The sequence below is a fragment of the Acipenser ruthenus genome, chromosome 7 (genome assembly GCF_902713425.1).
Source record: "Acipenser ruthenus chromosome 7, fAciRut3.2 maternal haplotype, whole genome shotgun sequence".
NCBI lineage: Eukaryota > Metazoa > Chordata > Actinopteri > Acipenseriformes > Acipenseridae > Acipenser > Acipenser ruthenus.
The window spans coordinates 12,516,652-12,541,301 of record NC_081195.1 but is presented as its reverse complement, the minus strand read 5'-3'; the positions used below and the strand labels follow the sequence as shown (position 1 = coordinate 12,541,301).

Below are 24,650 nucleotides of genomic sequence, written 5' to 3'. Positions count from 1 at the left end.
GCTGTAGGAAATCTTGTGCAGATAGCCATTATGCACCAAATGTGTTCAGCAATTGTAGACAATAATGCTGATTATGGGCTGGGTTGAGTCTGTCACCTGCAGATGGGGGGAGATTTTTTATAAACACCATTTCACTATATTTTTGTTATACATAGTAACGTTAATAAGTAGGTCATTAAACCACAGTTGAATTAATATAGTGGTAAAGAGCAGTGTTACTTAGATCCTCTACTGCTTGGATCATTAAATTGGCCTCCCTTATGATTTAAATGACAGTTCAAATGGATCAAAACAAGACTACTAATACCACATATGAGAAGGCTTTAGTTTTCTCAAGAGTGGTGACTTAAGCACTATTGAGTAGTGATAAAACTTGACATTAATTGATACTTCCGTCATACATGCCACATTATAGGGACCAGTTTGAAGCAGAATCCAATGTAAACAATACATAACCTTGATGAGCTCAATGCAGACTCTACCAAGTACAGCCATCATCTTCTTTCATCCAAGGATCAACCCACCCAGCACTGCAGATAATCCAGCCTGCCTTATTATCCAATTCTTATTGTTTCACACTCTCCTATTAACAAGATCAGAAGTAACCTTTCTTTGGTAGTCTCATACGGTATTATGGGAGTAAGACATATTTTGTTACAACTGAAAGCTCGAATTCCATCAATTTTAAAAACAGCTCCAACTCTACCAGATCTTTTTTAAAAAAAAATAAATAAACAAATAATAAAAATCTGTTGATGTATTCCCATATGAAGTGATCATGTAACAGTTCTTTGGACAAAATTGTGAGGAAACTATTTTGTAGAGCACCGCCTTTAATAGAGAATTATACGAGTCATGTATGTACTTAAATTGATTAATATGCATTCCTTCATTTTCTAAAATTACACAATGGCAGCAAGGTTTCTGGTGGACCCCGGGAGAGATTGACAGGGCGAGACAAGACACCCCAATGAACAAACGGTGTACCTCAAGTTCTTCAGCACCAGCACTCATTTGCATGTAGAACCTCATTTACTCTGGAGGGGCCACTCTTGTTTGGACTCCTCATACCCAACTTTGACAGTACATGTTATCAACATTAGGAAATGGGAGATTTATTTTATGGTACAATACAATTATTACTTTTAGTGACTTTTGTTTTAAAGCAATATTTTACTTTAATGTGTTAGTTTAAACAACAACAACAAAATAATGAATGCTTTTATTTATATATATATATAAAAAAACACTTTTACAAGCGATTCCATTCCCCTCTTTCATCAAAAGAAAAACAATTTAAATCTATGCCTCTTCCTCTTTTTCATATTTTTTGACTGCACAACAAATAGAACAATTTCCTAAACTCAGGTCACCTAATCAAGGCAACTCCAATAACATAAAGAATAGTATTTAAAAAAAAAAAAAAAATAATGCAAGTTACCCAGGACAGGAGCATTGAGAAGAAGCATAGCATGACCTAGCTTTCTGCTGAATGGGGAGGGGGGGTATTTTTATTGTACCATGCAACGTTGATGCAAGGGTTAATGGTTCAATTATAAAAACAGTCTGCATGCTGGCAGTTCACAGCAAGTTACAGAGTGAGGGATTTACTTTTAGGTTAAGGTTTGCCAAGATACACAGTCAAAACAATGAAGTTCTAGTGGTTGGATAAAAAGTTACAGTGGTAGTGCATGAGCAAGCGTGCTCAAGTATATAAGTGCCATATCAAACAACAAAAGGGATCCGTTTATCACCTCAGCAAGTATAAATTGTGTGTGTGTATAATTATATATAATATATATATATATATATATATATATATATATATATATATATTAATTATAAAAAATAACTTTATACAACACATTTATTCCTCCCCCCCCCCTTATGTACATATGATCCATGTACATAAGGATATGGATTTCTGCCATCCTTCCAATAACATGAAATTGGCCAAAAAAAAAAAAAAGTAATTCTTTCAACCATCCATTTGTTTTTTGAGTCTTATAGATATGACTCATTCTACCTGCTTTAGTCAATTAATAAGCTAAATAAAACAAACAAACACAATAATTCATGATTGTCTTTTCGGGTACCGCTACATGGTGATAGGGATGTGGAAATCACTGTTATCAAAAAGCAGAGGTCTCTTTGGAGGGTTTGGATCCTTGTCAGTTTTGTGTAAAAGTTTGAAAAGGCCTGTTCCAATGTTCATTGGGATCCCCATTATAATGCACTCTGAAACACCTGGGGTAAAAAATAAACAGACTTAATTTAATTTAGAGAACATTTTCAAATGCAATTGATTATTGAAGAGACACAATTGACTTAGATCAGTAAATGACATCAAAGTTAGTCAATTTGCTCAATAAAAAAATTCTTCTTTAATAAGGTAAGTTTTCTATTTAATCTATCATATCACCAACACTATACTGCTTTGCCTCCAACATAGAGATGTTACAAAACAGCTTAACATGCTCCGGTTGTTAATTATCAATTCCTTGCTATTCTTTTTACTTTATCAATTGTGCAAGAAAGCTACAATAAGTTCTTTTAACATTTTATTTCTCATAAAAACTATTTTAAACAAAAATACTCACCACAAACTGAGTCCTTTTGTCCAAAGTATGCAGCATCAAACAGATGATCAGCAGTTTTCTCAAAAGAAGCCAGCATCAAAACACTCTCCTTCATTTTTGCCAGACCAAATCTTGTGATTCCTAAGATTTCACCCTGGATAGTTGGAGACAAAATTTCTATTTTGAGTGATCTATAAATTCTAAGTAACAAGTAACAATGTTCAAAGAGTTGCTCTCGTATCACACTGATACATTCACACACACACACACACTAAACGTCTGGGGAAAGAAAAACAAACAAAACAAAACAAAAAAACTCCCACCACTTCTACAGGCAATGTATTCCGATAGAACCACCAGAACTTGTGAATATAAAAAGGTGAGGGTACAATTAATAATAATAATAATAATAATATTTTTTAGTAACACAACTATCGATACAATGTCAAAATAATTTAACAGATTGGGGTGGAGGCAATCAAATAAATGAAAGAGTGTTGACTTAAAGCAGTATATCCTCAAGGTGCTATGAATATTCTAAATCATGTTCTCAAAACTAACAAACCTTATAGGACATGAGGTCTGCAAGCAGCATAACATGTCTTCTATCGATACTCATTCCATGGTTTACCATTGTGTACTGAATCTCATTGATGATAGTTGACCTAGCAGCTTCAATACCCAGAGTTTTCTCCACCTGCGGAGAACAAATATGTAACATTTTATATACAAGTTAATAAATAAATGTAATCCAAATACCTATCTTACCGCAATAAAAAAAACAAGCAAAAAAAAAACACATTACCTCAAATGTATTGTTGGAAGTCGTTCTTGATCCATTGACTCCATGAGTTGCCATGACACTTCGGAGGTTATCTCCCTCTACCAAAAGCTTATACTTCTCCTTTCCACTTTTTTCATCAATGTGAATGACTGCCCTTGAAACTTCTGGAATACCTTGCACCACAATCTGCAAGGAGAGATTTGTTTTTGTAACGGGTGTGTTACATGAATATTTAGGATAAGTAAACTTACATGGGAGCCATAAGATTATTTTTCCACTCCTACTAACATTTACAAGGAAACACTTTGAGTGCAGGATGCATCCTGTGAGTGGATCAAATGCTGTAAGCACCATGTTGTGGATTTTGACTTATAACCCACAAGGAGAGCTGCATTAGCCTTTCACGCTGCTGCAGAGTTAAGGAGGAACATCGTCAGTGACCCCTACTGGTCATACCTCCGATTGAATCTAAGGTTTAGTAGCTTGATAAAGTTTGGCAAGTGAAAAGAGGTGGTTAAATTGATAGGGAGTCCAGAGGTTGCCTATTAATCTTCAGTCTTTGCGATCGGAAAGTGGTTTGCAACCATGAGGTTACATCTGAATTTCAAATTGGGAGAAAAAAAAAAAAAAAAGGAGATTGACCCTTTGCTGCCCATAGTCCAATATATTCGACATTGAGGATGTAGGCATTAAAGTAGTATGGGAACATAGCCTGGGCACTAAAGGATTAATTTGAATGGCTTTTCCAATATTTTCAGTTACCTTTTTTGTTTGTTCCCAATTAAAATGCTTGGCTCTCATGTTTTCGTTCAAATCAGCCATACTGGCTCTTGATAAGCTTCATTTCCAGATATGCACACACATGCATGCAGAAAATACTGTATTAAGAGACTAAAAACACTTCAAGATGAAGAGACTTAGAGTCACACAGACAAGTTCAATGGTTTCTATGTGCTTGTGTGCTCGCATATCTTTGCTGGATGCTAGTAGTTTGAATACAAAGCCTTCAGGTTTTTATATAATATGTTATTAGAACCAATTCAGCGTTACCTTTGGTAGTAGTTCTTTCAAGGTCTGCAAAACATAATACATGGAACTCTTGCTGTTCTCCCGAGGTGAGACACAGACAACTGCCTCTCCGTGGACTGCAATGTCTCCAGGCTTTACCCGTAGCTTTGACATGCAGATAGAGTATCTGACAGTTTCTGCATTAACCTGTGTAGACATATGAACTAATTGTTAGACAGTTTCATGATGAATACAGAACTTATCTTTATTAAGATGCCACAGGGGGCATATTAAACTAGATTAGCATGCTGACCCACTCACCGTTCCCTGAGAGATGCTTGCAGTTCGAATTCATACTCAAACCACATGCTGAATTATAGACTCTAGCAATTCAGAGCATTGTTCCCTTGTGCCATCCAGGTATTTTGATCAATTTGAACCAAGGTGTCCAATTGTGATTTAGGATCAGACCGGAACAAAAGTACTGGATTGTATGCTACTATTGACAGTGACACCAAGTTTTAACATACCTCCAACCTCAAAAGTCTTATTCTTTCCAAAGATAATTTCACCAGAATAAAACAGTCATCTGGGAGGAAGACTTCTTCAATGTATTCTGAAATCTGAGAATACAGGGAGACGACAAAATCACATTGTATTGTGCGTAGTCCAAACAATCTTACCGATAAACAGTAAGAATTCATGCTGCTTCAATTTTAAACAAGAGAGAAGAGAGTTAATCAATTAATAGTTTTAAAATTTAAATGTTGAAGTTCAGTCCATTCCGGCTTCCAACTTCTTCTGGTGGTGCGCGAGAGAGAGAAAAAGAAAGAAAGAAAGAAAGAAAGAAAGAAAGAAAGAAAGAAAGACCACGGCAGGGTGAGAAATATAACGGTTATATATTAAAAAGCGACTGGTCAGACGAACAAGTCTAAATCTACTCCATTACAAACACATTCGTGGCTACAGAATTAAAGAGGACGACGCATAAATACCGTGTTGATCGTTGGGGATTAAAGAATCATTGCAGAGAGGATTTCATAGCAAGTACACAGTACCTAGATAAATTAGATTAAAGATGTGACGCTACAGATTATTTTTGATGCATAGCACATGCTTATGAATTCTGACTTTTGATATTTATGTTCTTTCATATTTCTGTATTCAATAAACCACTGCTATGGATAAAACTTGACATATGTCGAGCGTGAGTGTTCATATAAAACAATATTTCAGAATGGAAACTAATCGGCTGTTCTTTCAAAATGTTTTGACACTGGTATCTACAAACACACACATTACATCAATATATTTATACACATACCTCTCCTAGAAGGGTTTTCTCAATTCTTCCTTTTACAAGGCGAGCAAAGTCAGCATCATCATCCATATCCAGGTGTGCTGTGATAATTGGGGTACTACATACAAGTACAGAAAATATACAATAGTTCTTTTTTCTCCTTTTTTTCCTGAAACAACTTTACAAAAGTTGTAATGCATCTTTGAAAGGTTGCCAGTTATAGAACAGATGTTAACATAATTAAATAGTACTTCAATATTGATTAACGAATAAATAAAAAAAAAAATAATAAAAAAATAAACAGTAATGGAATCAAATTGCTGCTAATGTTTCTTTCAAGTTCTAGACCTGAAATTGCAAGCTTGACAGTAATTGGGCTTAACAGTGTTGAGTTTTTATTATTTATTAATTTTATTTTAAAAAGGTTTCAAAATCAGCAGCTGTGAGATTAGCTCTTAGCTCACAACCAATTGTACTTAATTTGCCACATTAATTAAATTTACCTGATATTTTTGGATGCATTAATGATTTCCTTGATTCTGGGTACACCAAGAGTGATGTTCATAGAAGCTACACCGGCAAAGTGGAAGGTCTTTAGGGTCATTTGCGTGCCAGGTTCTCCAATACTCTGTGCACACAAAGCACCAACAGCAGACCCAGGCTCCATCTGGGCTCTGCACAAGGACAGACAACACATCAGCAAAAACACAACTGGAAAGATTCGACAATTTAAATAAACCTAATACAGATTCCCTGTTGCCGGGGATGTGCCTCTCCTTGGGCAGGGGAATAAAAGCGTACAGGACAGTATTTTATTACCTCATGTACTTGTCTCTGCAAGTGTCCAAGAACTTCTCCAGTTGGGTTGGTGTGATTCTGTCCAGCTGATACAGAACTTTTGGCTACATAAATAAGAAAATCATTTGTTAATATGAATGTGTATTTATATCTCTGGAAATGAAACCTCTTTGAAAAGTATTCAGATTAAGGTAAGCAAACTCCAACGTTTTAGAAACATTACCTCCGTTGTTCCATTGTCATTTATGCCGTATTTGTCTCTGGTCTTCTTGATCTTTTCTGAAACACTCTTGATGAATTTTTTTATTTCCTTGGAAACAAAAAAAAAAAAAAAAAAACCTCTAACAATCAAATGTGGACAATTTTTTTTTAGGTTAGTACGTTTTACACAGTCATTCTCACTAGCAGAACAACTTTTGTAATAAGGACAGTTATGATACAGAACAAGCTGCAGGGTTTACACCAAACAGATGGCAACAGTAACAAATGTGTTCAATAACACTTTAAAAAGATTTAAAAAAAAGACCGTAGGAGATTGGGATTAAATACAGGACTTAATTTTTTTTTAAAAAAAATCAGACACTTCAGTGATCAAAATCTTGTTCAAATATCATTCCATGAGTAATAAGCCATTACTAAATTGGTTTACATTGTACACCAGCCAGCAATTAGTGTTGTATATACAAAGATGGGCATAAAGACAAACATATCAAGCTCACACTTCTCATACACATGCTGCATTTACTGTACCTCAAAATATTTGTCATAATCTGTTTCAGTTAAGGCCTTCAAAATATAAATGGGAAAAAAAAAATCAAAGATTCAAGGGGCAAGATGCATACAAAAAAAAATATTTCAACAGGGTCTTGTTAAAGGGGTAAAAAGTTCAGACACTTGCCTGCAATGTATTAAACCAAATTAAAAGGTATCATAAATCAAACATGTGCACAAGACTGACCTGCAGGTAGCTATCTTGGCAGCACAGGAATTCACTCCTCTTCATGATAGATTCTGAAGTCAAAACCAGTTCATTCTTGCTGAGGGCTGGTTGATCGTGGCAGGAATAAACAGCCTAAATACATCAACAGCACAAAATGTTAGTAGGTTACAATTACATTAAAATGTAATGGATTATTATGATGATGCTTGTGTTGGGTCAGGTCCTCCCCCTACTTGCAATGCATTTTTGAGGCTTACTCTGATATTATCCAGGACTCTCTTGAATTCCAAAGGCTCATCTTTCCCTTCCATCGCTGCAGGATCTAATCCATCACCTCCATAGATAAACTGTATGATGTCACCAGTGGCGCTCCGGACTGTGAGGTCATATTGAGAGCATAGGTCTTCAAGTGACTTCACAAGTCGCCTCTATAAAATAAAAATAAAGTGTTAGTGAAATAAACACGCCACTCATTTATTTTGATTTATAGGATTACTAAATCCAATAGCTTTCCACACTTGGCATACCTGCATATATCCTGTTTCAGCTGTTTTGACAGCAGTGTCCACCAGACCTTCACGACCAGCCATAGTGTGGAAAAAGAACTCAGTGGGAGTCAAACCGGAATAGAAACTGTCTGCAACAAAGCCTTTTGCTGCTGGGAGCTGTGAAAGGCAAAATATAATTCACACACAAATCAAATCATACACACTTTCTATATAAAATATACTGTGTATATTAGAACTTTACCCAAGTATAATCTCAACAGTCAACATTTTCTCAACAAATCCAATGTCATAAAACTACCCTATATGTCTCTAGAACAATTCTGCTAGTTAATGCAACTTCAAGCCTCAACTTTTTCATGGTATAACCTTCCACATTTTTCCCCTTTAAGTCAGATAAAGCTGTAGGGAATAGGTCAGGTTAATAAGACAGCATTTCCTTTCATTAAAGGAATTATTTAAAATAAATACCAGCAAATATCACCACTTTAGGGTTAAATGATATAAAATGGTTTAATAAACAGAAAGACTAGACAATGTAGCCAATAGGGTGTGATTTTTGTGGTTCCATAAACATAAAATTGTAATAAAAGTACACCCTTGCTGTAACAAACCTGTTGGGGTCCAAGCCTTTTGTTTGTTATATTAAGGGGTTTGTTATAGCGAAAGGACAATCAAAATGAATGATAAACTGTTGGAGTGAGTTAATGAGATGAGATTGTGAATAAAAGTAGAATTACACATACCTGTTCGTCTCATGTATGCAGTATTCTGCCTTTGCTTTATCCAATTCAGTAAAGAATTAAAACACAGTACAAAAAGCAAAAATCACGAATTGAAACTAAACTTTTATTCAAAATCAATCTGATATGAATTGTATTTTTTTTTTCTTTAATCAATTTTGCTTTGCCGCATGGTTGCGGAACAAGTACTTTTTGACAACCTATATTTACGACAGAGATAAGCCTGCGTTACTGCTTTTTTCAAACGATCAATATAGTTTCCAGCTTTGTTGCAACATAAAATTATTTTCGTTTTGGAGGCAGTTACACAGCGCACGCTTCTTATCAAGACAAAAAAGTTGACTTCCCTGCGAGGTGACATCCCGTGCGTATAGACTGGTATAAGAATGAGCCTTCAGTCGATTCAGGGCCAAACTCGATATTTATTACACTAGTAAATGATCAAAAGACAAAGACAATCTTACAATTGTTAACTAACAATTAACAGGTCACTGTGGGCCACAACCTACGCCACTAAATCAAATTTATTTTTAAAAGGAATCTCAGGGCGGAACTATTCTGTCTCTGTTTATTCGCTTCTCTCTCTGTTTTACAACTAAAGACCAGTGACTCCCCCTGTCACTGGTCTTTAGCCCCAGTTAGTCCCACCTCATCCCACTCCACAGCCAATCACCAGCAGCTCCTGTGGTCCGTGGCTGTCGCCCACAGGCTGTTCAACCGATGTGAAACTCAGACCTTCCTACTCAAAGCATTTCTGCACTTCACAGACCTCACATATCTTTTTTTTTATTTTTTATTTGGGGTCCAGGGGCCAGGTTCGTTCTAGCCGAAGGTTCGAGCGAGGGTGTACTGTACAAGAAAACTAGAAAAAACAAATGCAAACAACGAAACAGTGACACCAAGTGGCTGCTAACTGAAATCTGAGTTAATTCAGATGTTTTGATTGTTATGGTCATAAAATATAAAGAAACATGTATAAAAAATAATACAACAATGTCCGCTATTAAATGAGCAGTCATACCCTGCAATTTTAGGCTTTTAAAGTGGTAGCAAGCAGACCCTTGTAAATCTATGATCACCAACCTTTGAGTGCTTTTCAAAATGTGGCAAGGATCTGTTCTCAAAGCCATCAGGGACTCGAGACCCACTGATGGCTTGCTGTCCTACACAGGCAATCATCTGTGAGATGTTAATGAATGACCCTTTAAGAGAAAGACAAATAAATTAATCAAAGAGTTACATAGAACACATATCTACATAGTGGACAACAAGGACTTGCACATTTCCAACAAGGCATTTAATTACCTACCTTTTGAACCACACAGTGCCATGATCAACGGGCTGTTACTCTTGTCCAGTTCCCTAAGACAGGCGCTGCCAGCATGGTCTCTGATTACAGACAGCTCCTTCAGAATAAGTGCCTGGAACCAAATGGGCAAGGTTAGCTTATAAACACATGACGCTTAGGCCAAAATGATTGCAATTAGAGCAGTGCAGAGGTCACACCAAATAATTTGCGAGTATGAAGCAATCCAACTGTAAATCAATATACATTTCGGAACGGCTTTGAATGCAATAAAATATTTAATTAAGTCACTGACAATTTTAGTCAGTGGAGGAAAATGTAGACAAATACTGCTGCTGCGGATTAAATGAACTGCCTTGTCACCTCCAGTGTTTCTTCCGCTGTACACCCTGGCTGTTGTTGCAATTTGCCAGTGTTGAGAGCCTCAATGTACTCATTACATTTCTTATATCCGGCTTCCAGCAGGTCATGTTTGGCTTTCAGCAGCCCCTGGCCAGGGGTCACATCACCAATCCCAATCGAAAAGCCACGGTTTGCTTTAAAAAAAAAAAAAAAAAAAAAAAAAAAATGTTTTGGCACACATCTCCTGGTGTTACCAAGACCTAGTTTCTGGCAAAGGTAGGTTTCAAAATTAGTAACAAAAAATGTGTTCAAACAAAAATAAATGAAATAATAAAAATATATATCCAAGTAAATTAACTTTATAATAATGTACTTAAATTACTGAGAATTTGTCCTATAAAAAGGAGCAAAGAGCTTATGCAAATGTTTATTAAAACTGTAAAGTATTGACGTACACAGATAAACTGGAGCAAGTCTGGCCAGGCGGGACATGGCGTTTGCAGCCTCCATTTGGCCCCAGTCTCTCAGCAGGATGTAGAAGATGTTATTCTTGGACCCAGAACCCAGGGTTCCCTTGTCCATGCTGCCACACACCAGCTCGCTGTTCTGAATCACAACAACTAGCAGTGAAAAGAAACAAGTGATTAAAGTTTGGACGGCTTTTTTTTTTTTTTTTTTTTTTTTTTTAAATAAAACACCATAATCAAAGTTTTAGGAGCTATATTGCATAGGTTTATTCACTTTTTGTTTTTGTTTTGCAAAAACATAAATTAAACATTTCCATTTTCATTAATGATACAGACTACACTTACAAGAGTCATTTCGACAGAGGTCCTCCCCACTGCCACAATACTGCTTGCCTTTAGTGCGAAGGTTGGCTTTCACAGGACATGTCTTACTGGGTTTTAGAATCAGGCCAAAGATCTGTTTACCAGTCCAAAGAGTTATGGGCTGTGGTTATAATAAAAAAAAAAAAAAAACGTATATACATTAAATTTATTTTTTTTTAAATCAGCATTTTATGCTCAAATACTGGTATTACCCTTTACTCAGAAATTACATATTATTGCTACAAAATGCACGTATGCAAACAATAACATCCATTTCTTTACATTTCAACTTACACAACGTTTTAGATATAGTATTAGTATATCAGTTAATCCAATAACCAGTAAAAAAATTAATAACCTTGATTATTACAAACATGCTACAAAATGTGTGATATTCTATCATACAGTTCTCAGTACCTTTAAGATTGCAGGAGGTGGAAGGTGAACCTTTATCTTTTCATCTTTCCCTACAAGAATGGACGCAACGATCTGACAAACCTTTGATCGGTCAAAGAAAGTGTCTTTCAGTGTAAGGAGATAGGCACCTTAAAATTAGAAAAGTAATGTTAATGATTTACTGTAGTTAAAGAATGCCTGTGTTACGATAAAGGGGACACATACAGCTGAAGTGTGACACCTACTGTACTGTAACTACAATGTTTTATATATATATATATATATATATATATATATATATATATATATATATATATATATATATATATAAAAATAAAATAAAATACTATATTGATCTACTTGTGGTTAACTGCGATTCATCTGACAACGAAATGTATTCAGGGAGCAACAACCGTCTTTCAAACAAGGATTATAATTAAAATGTGCCCAAAAATGACATAATAAAAAATATATATTTCTAAGTTAGGACTAAAAAGGATTCTGTCCAAACCTTGTGTTTCTCTCCCAACTATCATAAAAATACCAATGTTGACAAAAGATACTGCATCTTATGCACAAAGGGGAGGAATCTAAACACCACATTCATTGTTTATGCTCACATACTGTAAGGAAAATATTTCTCTTGATTCATCTTCAAAGTAATAGGTTAAATGAACAGTCACCTGTCAGAAAGTCCTGGATAGCAGCAATTAGTGGTTCTCCGTTTCTTGGAGTTACCATGTTGGCTTTTGTCTGCAACAGAATGTATTTATTAATTGTATAACACATCAATAAAATATTTGTTTCAATGTTTCATGACTGGGTCTGGGAGATTAAACTAGCAAATCACACACTATATCTTGACAGACATGCTCCATTCATATTTACCCCCATGAGAACAAGAGCCTCGGCTTTGGCCTCCTCTGTCTGAGGCAGATGAAGGTTCATTTCATCACCATCAAAATCAGCATTATACGGTGTGCAGACACATTCATTAAATCGGAATGTTCTGTGTGGTTTTACTTTGGCCTACAAAAAAAAGCAAGGCTTTAATATTAAGAGTAAATTATGGATTTAAAAAAATAAAAAATAACAGCCAGACAACATAAAACTAAAGGAGATTAATATGATTGACTAGAATAATAAAGTACAGGTTTTTAGAGAAATGGAAAGTGTAGCATTAATTATCCCAGCCTTGGCTGCATATAATTCAATTATTGAAATTGAACAGCATGAGTAGATGAAACAATGCTGGAAACATACAATGTGAGCCATAATGCTGAGCTTGTGCAGAGACGGCTGTCTGTTGAATAGCACAATATCCCCATCTATCATATGCCTCTCCACAGTGTCCCCAAACTTCAGTTCCTGGGCCATCTTCTCACGGTTGCCATACTTCAGAAATCTGAAGAATGCAAAATCTGTATTAATTTTTAGCAAAAGTCTTTCACAATAGTATTCTTTTTTTTCTGACAGAACAGGCAATAGCAAGAGACATTATGTCACTCTCCCTGTCTACATTTACCTTTTCATGTTTGTATGTCTTTGCTCAATAAAGTTTGCTCCAGGATGGACCTCAGGTCCACTTCGAACAAGTTTTCGCATAAAGTCTATGTTTGCTTTATTCACCTGTTGGAAATGCAGAAGCCAGTTATTAAAGAAACACCACCACTCTCTCTCTCTCCACCCTCATTAAGTTAAAACACACACAACTTAATGAAAGTGAAAAAGTGGTCACCTTTTCAGGGTAGGTCAGTATCTTGGCCACATGGATGGGCACAGCTACTTCATCGATTCGCAGATTTGGATCTGGAGAGATAACTGTTCTGCCAGAGAAATCAACTCTTTTTCCAGACAGGTTTCCTCTGAACCGTCCTGATATTGGAACATAAATACAATTGTAAGCAAACTGTTACAGTTATGTGTTGGTGATAAGGGGGCAGAATCTGTGTGTGGTGGTGGGGGGGAATACATCACACTCCCTATCTTGACCTGTTGAAATCTTGCCAAGTTAGTAGCCAAACGACATAGCGCAGCTGCTTGTTTCGGCTCTCCTCTTGGCATAAGGACAGGGTCCTTAAATTCATGCCTAATAGTTTCTTAAGAAGGTTCTTTGAAAGCAGCACTCCATTCAATCTTTTGTTTGTTCTCTGCAGCACATGCCAAGGAAGTCAACTAATGAAGTGTTGGCGAGTTGAACACCAAGAACAGACAATCATCACGGATAAACAATTCAAATTCACTGACCTTGTTTTCCCTTTAGCCTCTGCACAAAGCCTCTGGTCCATTTCTTGGGAGCCATATTGAGTGGGATTCCTGATAGCTCACTGTTGATGTAGAGTGCACATTGCAACTGCAGAAAGTCCCAATCCTCCATTATCATTTGAGTTTTTGCTCCAGACATTCGGTGCTATTTAGGGATAGAAAATGCAATTAAGTTCCACACATTAATATTAACGGACGGTTACAGAATAGGACTTTGGAATCTAGATTCTTGGATGATCTGTAAAAATCATCAATGACTGCAAGTTCAAATAAAGCGTTCCCATTTCATAACACAGTAACATAGACTTATTGTATTATCTTGAATATAAGCACATTTGCTTATGCCATTTTTATGCATTATTGTTTTTTATGCTTTTGGTTTTATCTGTCTTGTGCTTCAATTTCCTGCACATAAGTGCATGTGCTTATATTTGTGCAGAAGCTTATATTCTTTCTGTTCTTTTCTCAAACCTTTTTGATGACATCATTGAGAAAGATGATTTCAGTCAGTTTCATAGTTAGGTCATCCTCATTGGTTCCGGACTTAAGATCACTGACCACGGATGGCCTGATGCACAAAGGTGGGACCAGCAGTCGTGTCAGAATTAGATCTGCAGGCTTCCCTGACTCCAAGTTCATCAAAAGCAAAGGAACATCTTCAGAGGGAATCCTTCTAAACATGTTCAGTGCCACCAATGGATTAAGGTTTTCCTGAAAACAAAAATACATCTATTTGTTTTGGGTCTTGACAAGTCAAAACAGTACAGACAACCCATAATACCAATATAACTTAAAAGGTAAAGAAATTAAAATAATCTGTATGTGAAGTGTGACAGAGACAGAATAATTCTTGGTAATAAATCTCCCTCCCGACCTGTGAGGTTGCAGTATAAAGGGAACAGAGTGCCCTGGACTGGGTGGCCTGACCATTCATTCCTAGGGTTAGGTGGATGTTGGTTATCTAGAAAGGGGGCACAGCTGCAGTACATTAAGTCATCGTTCGAGAGGGAAAGCGATGTGGCAACTGAGGATTGGAGGAGAAACGACTGCACTCGCTAACCAAGGAGGCGTGACTGAAGGTACAAATAGGGGACATGGCTAGGTGATCTGTTCCTTTGCTTATAGTTAAGAGAACGCTAAAGGACGAGCAAATAAAACCGTGAGTGTTTAGTGTTTTTTTTGTTTGGTTAGAGTCTAATTGTACTGTTTGTTATCTATTAGACGGCTAACACGATCCGGAGCTGTCACTTAAGGCCAGCACAAACCCGGACAACACTGCACCATTGTTCACAGATTCATTGTATATTCACCACTTGCATGTAGGCACTCACTATGGACTTGTGATTGTGTGTGTGTCTTGTCTTGCTGTGTATTGCCTGGGTTTATTATTTGAGGTCACAAAAGACCTGGAATTACAAAACCTCCACTCCAAATAAAACATTGTTGGACACTAAAATCACTTTGTTGTTACTTGTGCACCGCATCACCTCTACATCTGCGCACTGCAAACCACTTTGCCACAGAAGTATAGGAGACATTTTTCAAAGACCTACCCTTCAAAATGAAATTCTATTTGAGATGTTCTTTACAGGGTGAAATAATTACCAGTAGTAATATGTTTGTGTTAAACCTAAAATGCAGCAGTATCAGCAGAAACTGTGTACCGATATGTTGCCATTTACATTCATTTAAACAGAGTGAAGACGGGCTGAAGGACCCTGTAGGCCACCTTTAAGCAATGGAATTGTGCAATCTTCTTTAAGAAGAGTATGAAGCGCAGATGAAGCAGTGAACTAAAATAATGTATTTTGTGGCGTAACTCCAGTTTTAATAACATGCTATTTGGAGTTCAATATTTGTAGACAGCAAGCTCATCTTTGGGTCACAGGTCTAAATACTGCCTTAGTGAATTTCACCTTCTAAAACCCCATTTCAAATAACATGTTTTATTGCTTGACCTACCTGAGCTCTCCCCAGCAACGATTCCACTTCTTTGTTGTGCTCTATTGCTATATCAAATGACTGAAGAAAATCAGTCACAACTGTATCAACCACTTTCTTGTTCGTCTTGTACTTTTCATGGATTATCTTCAACAAGCCACACTTTTTGACTGGACCTAAAAACAATAATTACATTTCAGTCATGCATTTAAATGGGTGAAGACACTTCAACAGGTGAGAGTGCAATTCAAAGTGACACATGCAATGAAACAGATGACAAAAATCAGAACATCTAACTTGTATTCATTTTTCCAAGCACAACGTGAGTGAGTAGAGCACTATGTCACTAGTTGCTGCTGTACCATAGAGCACTGACCTAAATTAACTGTGCTGCTGTATTTGTACTACTGCCATTTAATTGTATAACTTTACAACCCTGCCATACGCCTTCTCCTGGAATGACAAAACTGCCGCTTTTATAAAATGTGCAGTCCGCGTGAGGGTATGTCCTAACTGCTTTGTTTACAGACATTATAGCAGTAAAGCCACAAACAAGTTATGTATATTTAATTGGCTGTATGCTTACCATTAAAAGCTCCGCAATTAAAACAGATGGTTTTTTTCCTGCATTTGTCTGAGATTTTCTTTTTTAAACCCCGTTTTTGCAGATAGGTCAGCCCTGGTTTCTTCAAAAAATCCCAGAACTGTTTTCTTTCCTCCTTAGAAAGCATTATGTGGGAGCATGTTTTGCAAATCATCTAAAAAAGAAAACACACACACGCTTTTATTATTAGGTTGTTTAAAAGGTTGCCGTTCTATAAACTTCATTTTAAAAACTCTATCTACAAAGACCCCCCCACCCTCCCATTTACCTTACCTGCAAGACACCTATAATAGCTTTAAAGTATCCAATGTGGAAACAAGGGAGCTCTAGATCAATGTATCCATAGTGTCCGAGGCAGTCTGAAAGATTCTTTCCACAGGTCTCACATGGACGATCCTTTTCACTTGTACCCTAAAATAAAGTAATACAACATCTGTATGTGTCCTAGGCCATTTACAAATAGAAGACAAAGCTACTGGTATTGCTTGTGCAGTCAACACACATGCCCAGTAGTACATACATTAAGTTGCTACACAAAGAGTAAACAAAGCACACGACTGCACATTCAGCAAGTCGTCCCTTACCATGCGATGATCCAGCACGCCATAGGGCAAAGGAGTGTGGCTGAGGTCCTGACTGTACAGGTTCTTACTGACAACCTGGAGGTGCGCCTGCTGCCGCATCTGCTCAGCAGACTTCATTCCAAAACAGATGTGGCTTCTAAATACCAGAGAAAAACAAGTACTTCAACCAAGCCGAAATGTACGATATTACATCCTGAATGAAAATACAATTGTATTTAGTTGCTAGACTACCTTGCCGAGTTTCTATTCATGGAACATATAATCATACACTTGTGATATATGTATAATATTAACGTTTCAATAAGTTTACGTAACGATGCACAGTGGATAATAATTATACTATCTAACCGTTACACGTTAACCGTTATAAAGTATCATTTGACTTACTAATCCGATTCTATGATAGTAATCTGTGCGGATAAAAAAAATATATATATATATATCAGCAACATTTAACTGGAATCACGTTTTTCACTTTGTTATGCTCTTGACATGATGCATGTATTCAACATACATACTTTCTATGTACGAATATGGTGTGCTTCGGTTACCGCGGTAGTTTTGGTATTTTTAGTATAGTTGTTTAGAGTATATCAGGATTCACTATGCCCCCTCGTTTACCCCACAACTCGTACCTTCTTTATTTTGTAAACAGAATGCAATGTCATTTTTGATATAATGCAACTGGCATTTGCTGTACTACCATCACCAGTCAACACTATTTTTTTCTTATTTATTTTGCACTTACATTTTCTTAGCCACATCTGTTTCTCTAAATTGTTCCTTCACCATGATTAGTGTTTTGTCAAGCACGCTGTTTTAAAAAAAAAAAACACATAAATGCCACTACTACTTTTATATTCAGACAGTCATTCTATTGCTGTTCTTGCATTACTGTGAATCACATGCCGCATCCCCAATGTATTTCTCCATGTTGTAAGAAACAGCAGTGTCGGAGCTTTTAACCTTTAACCTTCGAAAGAGAACCATGTCGAACAAGAGGCATGCGCACGCAGCGTGGTACCGAAATAAACGTTCTAATTTTGAACGCTGCCACCTGGTGGTAACTGGAATAAAATGAACAGTGCTGTGTGTGTTCAGTTGAAACTGTAGTATACTAGATTTCTCTTGATTTTTAAACGCGGTGCATTATAATTAGCAAATGTATTTACTTATATATCTAATATTGGTTTCGTTTCACAATTAAGATGTATTCAAAGTACGATGATGTAGCATCTCAACAACTGTCTAAAAAACAGTAAGGTATTATGGTTCTATAATATAATTATAGTATTTTAACTTTTTCAATATGGCATGTGCATGTTGATGTTTTAACATACAAATAAACAAAGTAAGGTGTTTTCGGTAAACACCACTGGATGTCAGAACTTTAAAAAATTTGCCTTTAAAATGTTATCTGTAAAACAAATACTGCTTGGTCCCTGGGCGATACGAAGCCTGTAAATGTATGTATCACACCCTACTGCTTGATGTCGATTTTGTAAATAGTATCAGTTAAAAAAAAACATTTCACGTCCATATAAAGATGTCATATCCCTACTTTTAGTTTTATTTAGTCAGAACTGGTGTAGCAAGAATACAAAGTGGCTGCTAGGTTTGCCCTTTAAAGTATTACATCTTTAAAAGACTGACCTTGTTTGTATAATTTACAATAGATACGTGCTTATTGCTCCATACATTGCATACGAACGAAGAAAAAAAGTAAGCAGCAGTACGTCGTGTCTCTATTATGAAATGTATTTTGTAAATTTAATGAAAATACATCATTGAAAATGACACTTTAAAGACTACACAAATGCAGGCTATAATAATAGTGTGTTGATTGTTTGTTTCAGAATTTTCCAAGTGATTTTTCAATCAGGCAATTCGTTTAGACTACCCACTCCGTCTTCGTACAGGCATATGGTTGGCAGCTTGAGGGTCCTTCTTTCTTTTCCAAATCGCTCAGAGAGGCAGCTGCCAGGATGGTGAGTTAAGCACCATTGCAATCTGATCAAAATCCATCGTTTATCTGAAACATCGTGCACAAGTTATAGTAGTTTTATTGTATACACATTATCATTTAAGTGGATACTAATGTATTTAATAAAATCGCACATATGTGATAAATAAAACACGTATTTATTCCCGAGTTCCCAAACCGAAGCCTTTGGCCTAAGTCTCGTAACATTTACGGTTAGTTCAGAATTAAAGTTAAACAATTGTATTAATTGAAAGAAGGGGAATAAAGTGTTCCTTATGTATATTTTACATGTCAGAGTGTGTTGTCACGTCCTTGCATAAACTTTAATACATCAACATTAATGTTGGTATTGCCACTGCAAGCTCTGGAAATGGGAGATGTAACTGTACTGTAAGGTGTGTAGGTAGTTCTGTATCATATGTAAGGTCCTTGGACAATTTAAACCAATTGCTATTAACCAAAAATACCGGTATTTTAAAATTGCACGTATAGCGTCAGAAATGTGTGCCCTGCTTGCGAATTTTATTTTGCTTAGGGACATTTTCAGCAAACCATAGGCATCAGTTTGTATATTCAGTAATTTAAGTGTAAAAAGCCAGTGTTGTTTTCCTTAGGACTGTTACAAAAACCTGTTCGTTTAGATATGCCTACATTAAGAAATGGCATTACATTGAATAATTATAAACTATTGTGGTAACTAAATCATTAAAAACATCAACCCTTACTGTACCCTAACATAACATAACCACATCAAGATCGCAATGCCATGGCAGTAGGTCTGAATGTTCTGCCATTGATGGATTGCAAAATAAACAAAAAAACATACATTAAAAGCATTCTTATTTTGTCTTAATAACGTTTATTTTGCTTTTCAGAACGACACAGTAACTGTCAGAACCAGGAAGTTTATGACAAACCGTTTGCTTCAGAGAAAGCAAATGGTAAGTTTCCCTCTTCAAACTTTGAGTATTTTGTCTGTTAAACTAGGCGTTAAATAGAGAACAAGGGAAATGGGGTCAGAACTCGTGGAAAAACGTTGACCAGGTGCCTATGGAAGGCAGTTGGTTTTGTTGGGTGTAATATTTTGAATTTGAACACATGGAAAGTAAATATCTTTCTTTTATTTATTTATTTATTTATTTATTTTGCCCAGGTTGTCGATGTTCTGCATCCTGGTAAGGCAACTGTTCCCAAGACAGAAATCAGGGAGAAGCTAGCGAAAATGTACAAAACCACCCCAGATGTAGTTTTTGTGTTTGGCTTCAGAACTCAGTTTGGTGGTGGCAAGACAACAGGCTTTGCTATGGTTTACGATTCCTTAGACTACGCAAAGAAGAATGAACCCAAACACAGACTGGCCAGAGTAAGTTATTTATCTTTTATTGTGCTTGTGTGCTGCAGAAATACTTACAGTAATCGGTTCCATATATATTGCAGTTCTACTTTTGTGAATTGAAAGTGGTTATGTTGCCAGAAAATGTTAGTAAATAGAAATAGAGATGTATTCAGGTCTGCAGATTCGGTTTGTGTGTTGGCTTTTATTGACTTTTTCCTTTCTTTAACAGCACGGTCTGTATGAGAAGAAGAAGAGTTCAAGAAAGCAGCGTAAGGAACGAAAGAACAGAATGAAGAAAGTTCGGGGTACAGCTAAGGCCAATGTTGGTGCTGGGAAAAAGGTAATGTGATTTTAATTTGTCATGACTACTTTTACCCAGTTTTAATACTTCTGGAAAAGGCAGTATTAATGTTAATGTTGCTTTTGCTGTGTACTGCTAAGTTTATAATTGGCGAATCAAAGTTAGTTACTTTAATATATGTTAATGTGTTTTTCCGATAATGTTTGTTTTCCTCCTAAAATTTAATGCTATTTGGCTTTCTCCACATTCCCTGGGGAAATCAGTTTAGGTCTGATGGGCAGTGCTAGAATAAAGTACATTTTGTAATGTAAGGGTGGCTTTCTTCATTCACTATGATTTTTCCATAATTCTGCAGTTGCTTTAATCAGCTTTCATCTTTCCTATCCTTTTCTTTTTCCATTTTCTTCTGGACCATAGAAGGTAAATGTAATTTCCGTGTAGGAGTCCTGTAGCTCTTTGGGCTTGCACATAGTCTAGGGTGTGTAACCCCCTAATGCTGTTAAAAGTTTGTGCTTTCTTGGCAATTTCTAACTTCCTGTTACGCTTTACTAGTCCGAACTAGTCTCTAGTGCAAGTGGTCCTCATTAAAAATATTTCCTTGGTCACACTGGTAATTGCAGAATAGCCAGGGTCACACGTTGATACTATAATCACCTTTATGAAATTTAGTTTCTCACTTACCTTTTACAAATGCCACTGAAACTACCTTCAGTGTAGTGCTTCAGATTTGTAGGCTGGTTAAATATGCTGCTTCTCTGGCAAACTGGAGGGATTTGCAACCCATAAGCAAGGGACCCCATGTGGCCTGAGGATTGTAATATTAGGACCACTTACCTAGTGCTTTTGTAATCTGGTACCTTTCAGTATTTAATTTTCCCCTATTTTCCTATATGTAACTAGTTTGTAGAATACTTTATGAATGGCCGGTGCCTTCCTTATTTACCAACTTACCTGTGTACATTGGGTATGAGGTGTTGATTCTGCTGCTTCGTGTACTTTTAATAAGTTAAAAACATAGTTTTTAAAATACGAACCTAGCACAAAGACCCTCCAAATAGTACTTAGGCCCCCATTTTGTTTTCACACATCAATATTTATTTTGCTTTTTTGTTTTTGCTTTTCATGGATTTTCAGAAGTGAAGTTTCTTAAGCAGGTATTGAAAAATTAGCATGGTGTGCCATTTATAAGTTAACCAGTATTTTGAAGTCCAAGCTGTTTTACGTACCAGCTGCTTAATGCTTTGCATGATCCACCTACCGACTTATGTTCTTCACTACACTTTATTTGTTATGTTTTACTTAGCAAAGTTATGTTGTTGTGGGGGGGGGGGGGGGGGGAAGATGTGGAAGCTGGTTTTCTATGATCTATGCTGATTTAAAAAAAAAAAAAAAAAAAAAATACACCTTAAATCCACAATTACGCAATTTGACATTTAGTTTGGTAGCCAGAAACTTAACATTAACTTTCACTTTTATGGCCTATGTACTAGCTGATGCTAGTACTGGAACAAATATTCGCTCGATCTTTTTGACATGTATTCAGATACAAAAATGAGATGTTCGTATTCGCTACAAATGACAAAAATATCTTGCACTTATTTACTGCCTCACCAGAATTTGCGCGACGGTTTCAAAAAATGGCAAATGAAAAAGAGCTTCATGTTTTATGTGAGATTTAATATACTGTATATAAAAACACAGAATCAACACAGCAGGTCTTGAACCTGTATTTAAAAGTTTTAGACAGCAAAAAGTAAACAAACCAGATTATATGCGCAGACACTTAGTTCTCTATGGAAAGCCATCTGTGACAAACACTTTGTGCTACTTTAGAACGAGCCAGAAAAAAAGCAAGCAAGCAAGTCATTCTGAAATGCCTCGCTTAAACAATACCCAACTTCATGAAAATGTTCTGTAGTGATTTTTATATTGACTATTTATTTGTTGCAACTGTTATATGGAATGTAATAAACGAGAACCAAAATGGTGAGGTTTTTTTCCCCTTCACATTACAACACAATTTCCACGTTTTGTTTTATTTTATTTTAAAGATACATTTGTTTGTTTTCTTGTTCAGCTACAAAAAGGCACACATAAACCTCATGTTATTATTTTATGGAATTGTCGATGACGACTGTTTACTGTGAAGAAACGGCAGTGGCAAGGAATGAAAAAATAAAAATGCATTGTCAACTTTATGTACTATTTATTTGGAGAAAAAACAAAACATTTAACTTGAACTGCTATTTGGCATCCTTTGTTCTGTAGTTAATTCACTGGGGTAAAGTAAATCCTAAACAACTTATCTAGGACTTGCATATTGTAAGGTCTTGCTGTAAAATAAAGGCACACACACAGGGCCACGGCCACACCCCCTGCCCCTGCTGCTATGCTGTCTCTACCTGCATTCAGAGCAATATAATGGCTTTTATTACTTTTTGAAAAACAAACAAATATTTAAATTGAGCAAATATCTGAACATGATAATCAGTGTTCGTCCCAGCACTAGGTGATGCACAACTGTTATTTGGCATTGTACTGTATATGCCAATTGTTTGATTGCTTTTACTGGATTTAGTTACCTGCATGATAAAGCTTTAATGTACATGTTATATTAACTCCCACTTTGACTAAGATTGTATTGCATAAAACTATCCAAGTCTTAAGACTTGAACTATGAAACTGCTTTTAATATTTAAAATACTACCCACATTCTCTTGCCTCTTGTTTAATGTAATTCGCTGAAGTTGCTTGGATTTTAGTTTTCATGTTTGAAATGTGCATCGGTACTGATGCAGTATTGACACTCTTACTTTATTAATACATAAAGAAATATGTCTATATGTTATTGCATGTAATGTTTCAGTTTAGGTATATTCTGAGCCTGGTAAGTATCAATGAAGTAATTTTCACAATTTGTATTAAAGCTCATGGATGTATTTAAAAATATAATGGAGTTAGTGACTGAGGAGACTCATTATATATATATTTTTTTATTTTGCAGTGAGACCGGATATCCTGGGAATGCCTTATCTCTGAAGATAATGTTTTTGTTTATCGTACTCAAATAAACTGAAAAAAAAGGAAAATACTTGTCTGTATACTGTAGGTACTTTATTTAAGGTGTTTTTTTTTTTAGGTGAGGATTATTAATCTAGTAAATGTCATCTAAAGGGGTTGGGGGAGGGGGGGCAACTGCAAGTGTTTCAGTTTTGGGGTATACATTTAAATATTTAACTTTTAGATGTTTGCCTTTTAGAATTATCAATTAGTGGGTAAGAACACGGAACAATTGAAAGATACAATGTATTTGAGCAGCAATGTTTGCAAGTTGTCACATGTGAACAGTATTGTGGATACTGCAAAGTAGAAGCCATAAAACCCAACAAAAATAAGTATGATAGATATGGCTGTTGTGCATTTCTTTGCCATTTCATAGAGGCTTGGCAGTGCTGACTTAAGTCATAAAAAAACCCCTATAAACACCAAGATGCTACAGTATTTATAAGGGGAGGGGGAGTGGTGACACTAACTGCCCCCTCCCCCCATTGGCATGTAACCCAAGAAAGTAGATATATTGTGGTCATATGACTGTGGTTTAAAGACCTTCCCTTTTGAGATACTAGCTTCATACGTAGTACACAACCATATACTATGGTTTTCTAGATCAAGTTTGATCTTGGGTATCTTTGTGACCGTTATTTTACAGAAGTTCAGGTGCTGTTCTGCAGAAGCCTCGTTCCGCAGAGATCATGCAAGGTTCTCCTAAACACTGCTAAATGTCTGAGTGACAATGACATGAAGTTCAATTACCAATGTCCAGTAAAAATTCATTTTACTTCCATGTTTATACCAGATTCGGACACAGCGGGCTGGTGGTAGACCCAGAATCCTTTTGTGCATCACTTATAATGCTGTTTCAGTAGCATTGCAAAGTAGAAAACTGACTACATGTATAAGGCTAATGCTATACTTGTTTCCTGTCTCCATCCCTGTTAACTGGTTTTTATTAAAAACCCCAGACCAGTGACACAGGAAGTGAACAGGGACAGATGTTTGATTCAGTTTGATGCTAATGTTATGAGGTAAATTTGAATATACGA

General features: G+C 36.2%; 2 protein-coding genes across 3 annotated transcripts; one reads left to right on the top strand and one right to left on the bottom strand.

Annotated features, from left to right (window-relative positions):
- Positions 1-1,838: 1,838 nt before the first annotated feature.
- On the bottom strand, positions 1,839-17,922 carry LOC117414786 (DNA-directed RNA polymerase III subunit RPC1). The gene is made up of 31 exons (XM_034024587.3): positions 17,675-17,922; positions 16,927-17,062; positions 16,616-16,753; positions 16,325-16,496; positions 15,760-15,914; positions 14,269-14,508; positions 13,780-13,942; positions 13,271-13,407; positions 13,058-13,161; positions 12,796-12,937; positions 12,421-12,561; positions 12,216-12,285; positions 11,554-11,681; positions 11,119-11,257; positions 10,762-10,926; positions 10,328-10,500; positions 9,968-10,079; positions 9,742-9,860; positions 7,937-8,074; positions 7,667-7,837; positions 7,428-7,541; positions 6,693-6,779; positions 6,491-6,573; positions 6,175-6,345; positions 5,696-5,789; positions 4,902-4,994; positions 4,414-4,578; positions 3,385-3,549; positions 3,145-3,276; positions 2,601-2,733; positions 1,839-2,247 (listed from the first exon to the last, which is right to left on the bottom strand). The coding sequence occupies exons 1-31, from the start codon at positions 17,716-17,718 to the stop codon at positions 2,099-2,101; spliced, it is 4,173 nt and encodes a 1,390-aa protein (XP_033880478.1). The 5' UTR covers positions 17,719-17,922; the 3' UTR covers positions 1,839-2,098.
- Positions 17,923-18,782: 860 nt separating this feature from the next.
- On the top strand, positions 18,783-23,636 carry LOC117414794 (small ribosomal subunit protein eS24). 2 transcript variants are annotated; one of them, XM_034024596.3, is made up of 6 exons: positions 18,783-18,914; positions 19,786-19,851; positions 20,064-20,273; positions 20,476-20,586; positions 21,682-21,701; positions 23,552-23,636. In XM_034024596.3, the coding sequence occupies exons 1-5, from the start codon at positions 18,912-18,914 to the stop codon at positions 21,685-21,687; spliced, it is 396 nt and encodes a 131-aa protein (XP_033880487.1). In that variant the 5' UTR covers positions 18,783-18,911; the 3' UTR covers positions 21,688-21,701; positions 23,552-23,636. The 2 variants fall into 2 exon arrangements, with proteins under 2 accessions (XP_033880487.1, XP_033880488.1); XM_034024597.3 differs by lacking the exon at positions 21,682-21,701.
- Positions 23,637-24,650: the final 1,014 nt, after the last annotated feature.

Excerpts from the sequence above, each read along its gene's own strand:
- LOC117414794 (XM_034024596.3), top strand. Across the intron at positions 19,852-20,063 it reads TGCTTCAGAGAAAGCAAATG|GTTGTCGATGTTCTGCATCC; the intron begins GTAAGTTTCCCT and ends TATTTTGCCCAG. Across the intron at positions 20,274-20,475 it reads CCAAACACAGACTGGCCAGA|CACGGTCTGTATGAGAAGAA; the intron begins GTAAGTTATTTA and ends TTTCTTTAACAG.
- LOC117414786 (XM_034024587.3), bottom strand. The coding sequence starts at position 17,718 with ATGGTGAAGGAACAATTTAGAGAAACAGATGTGGCTAAGAAAAT. Across the intron at positions 16,497-16,615 it reads CTATTATAGGTGTCTTGCAG|ATGATTTGCAAAACATGCTC; the intron begins GTAAGGTAAATG and ends TTTCTTTTTTAG. Across the intron at positions 10,927-11,118 it reads CCTCTGTCGAAATGACTCTT|TTGTTGTGATTCAGAACAGC; the intron begins GTAAGTGTAGTC and ends TTTCACTGCTAG.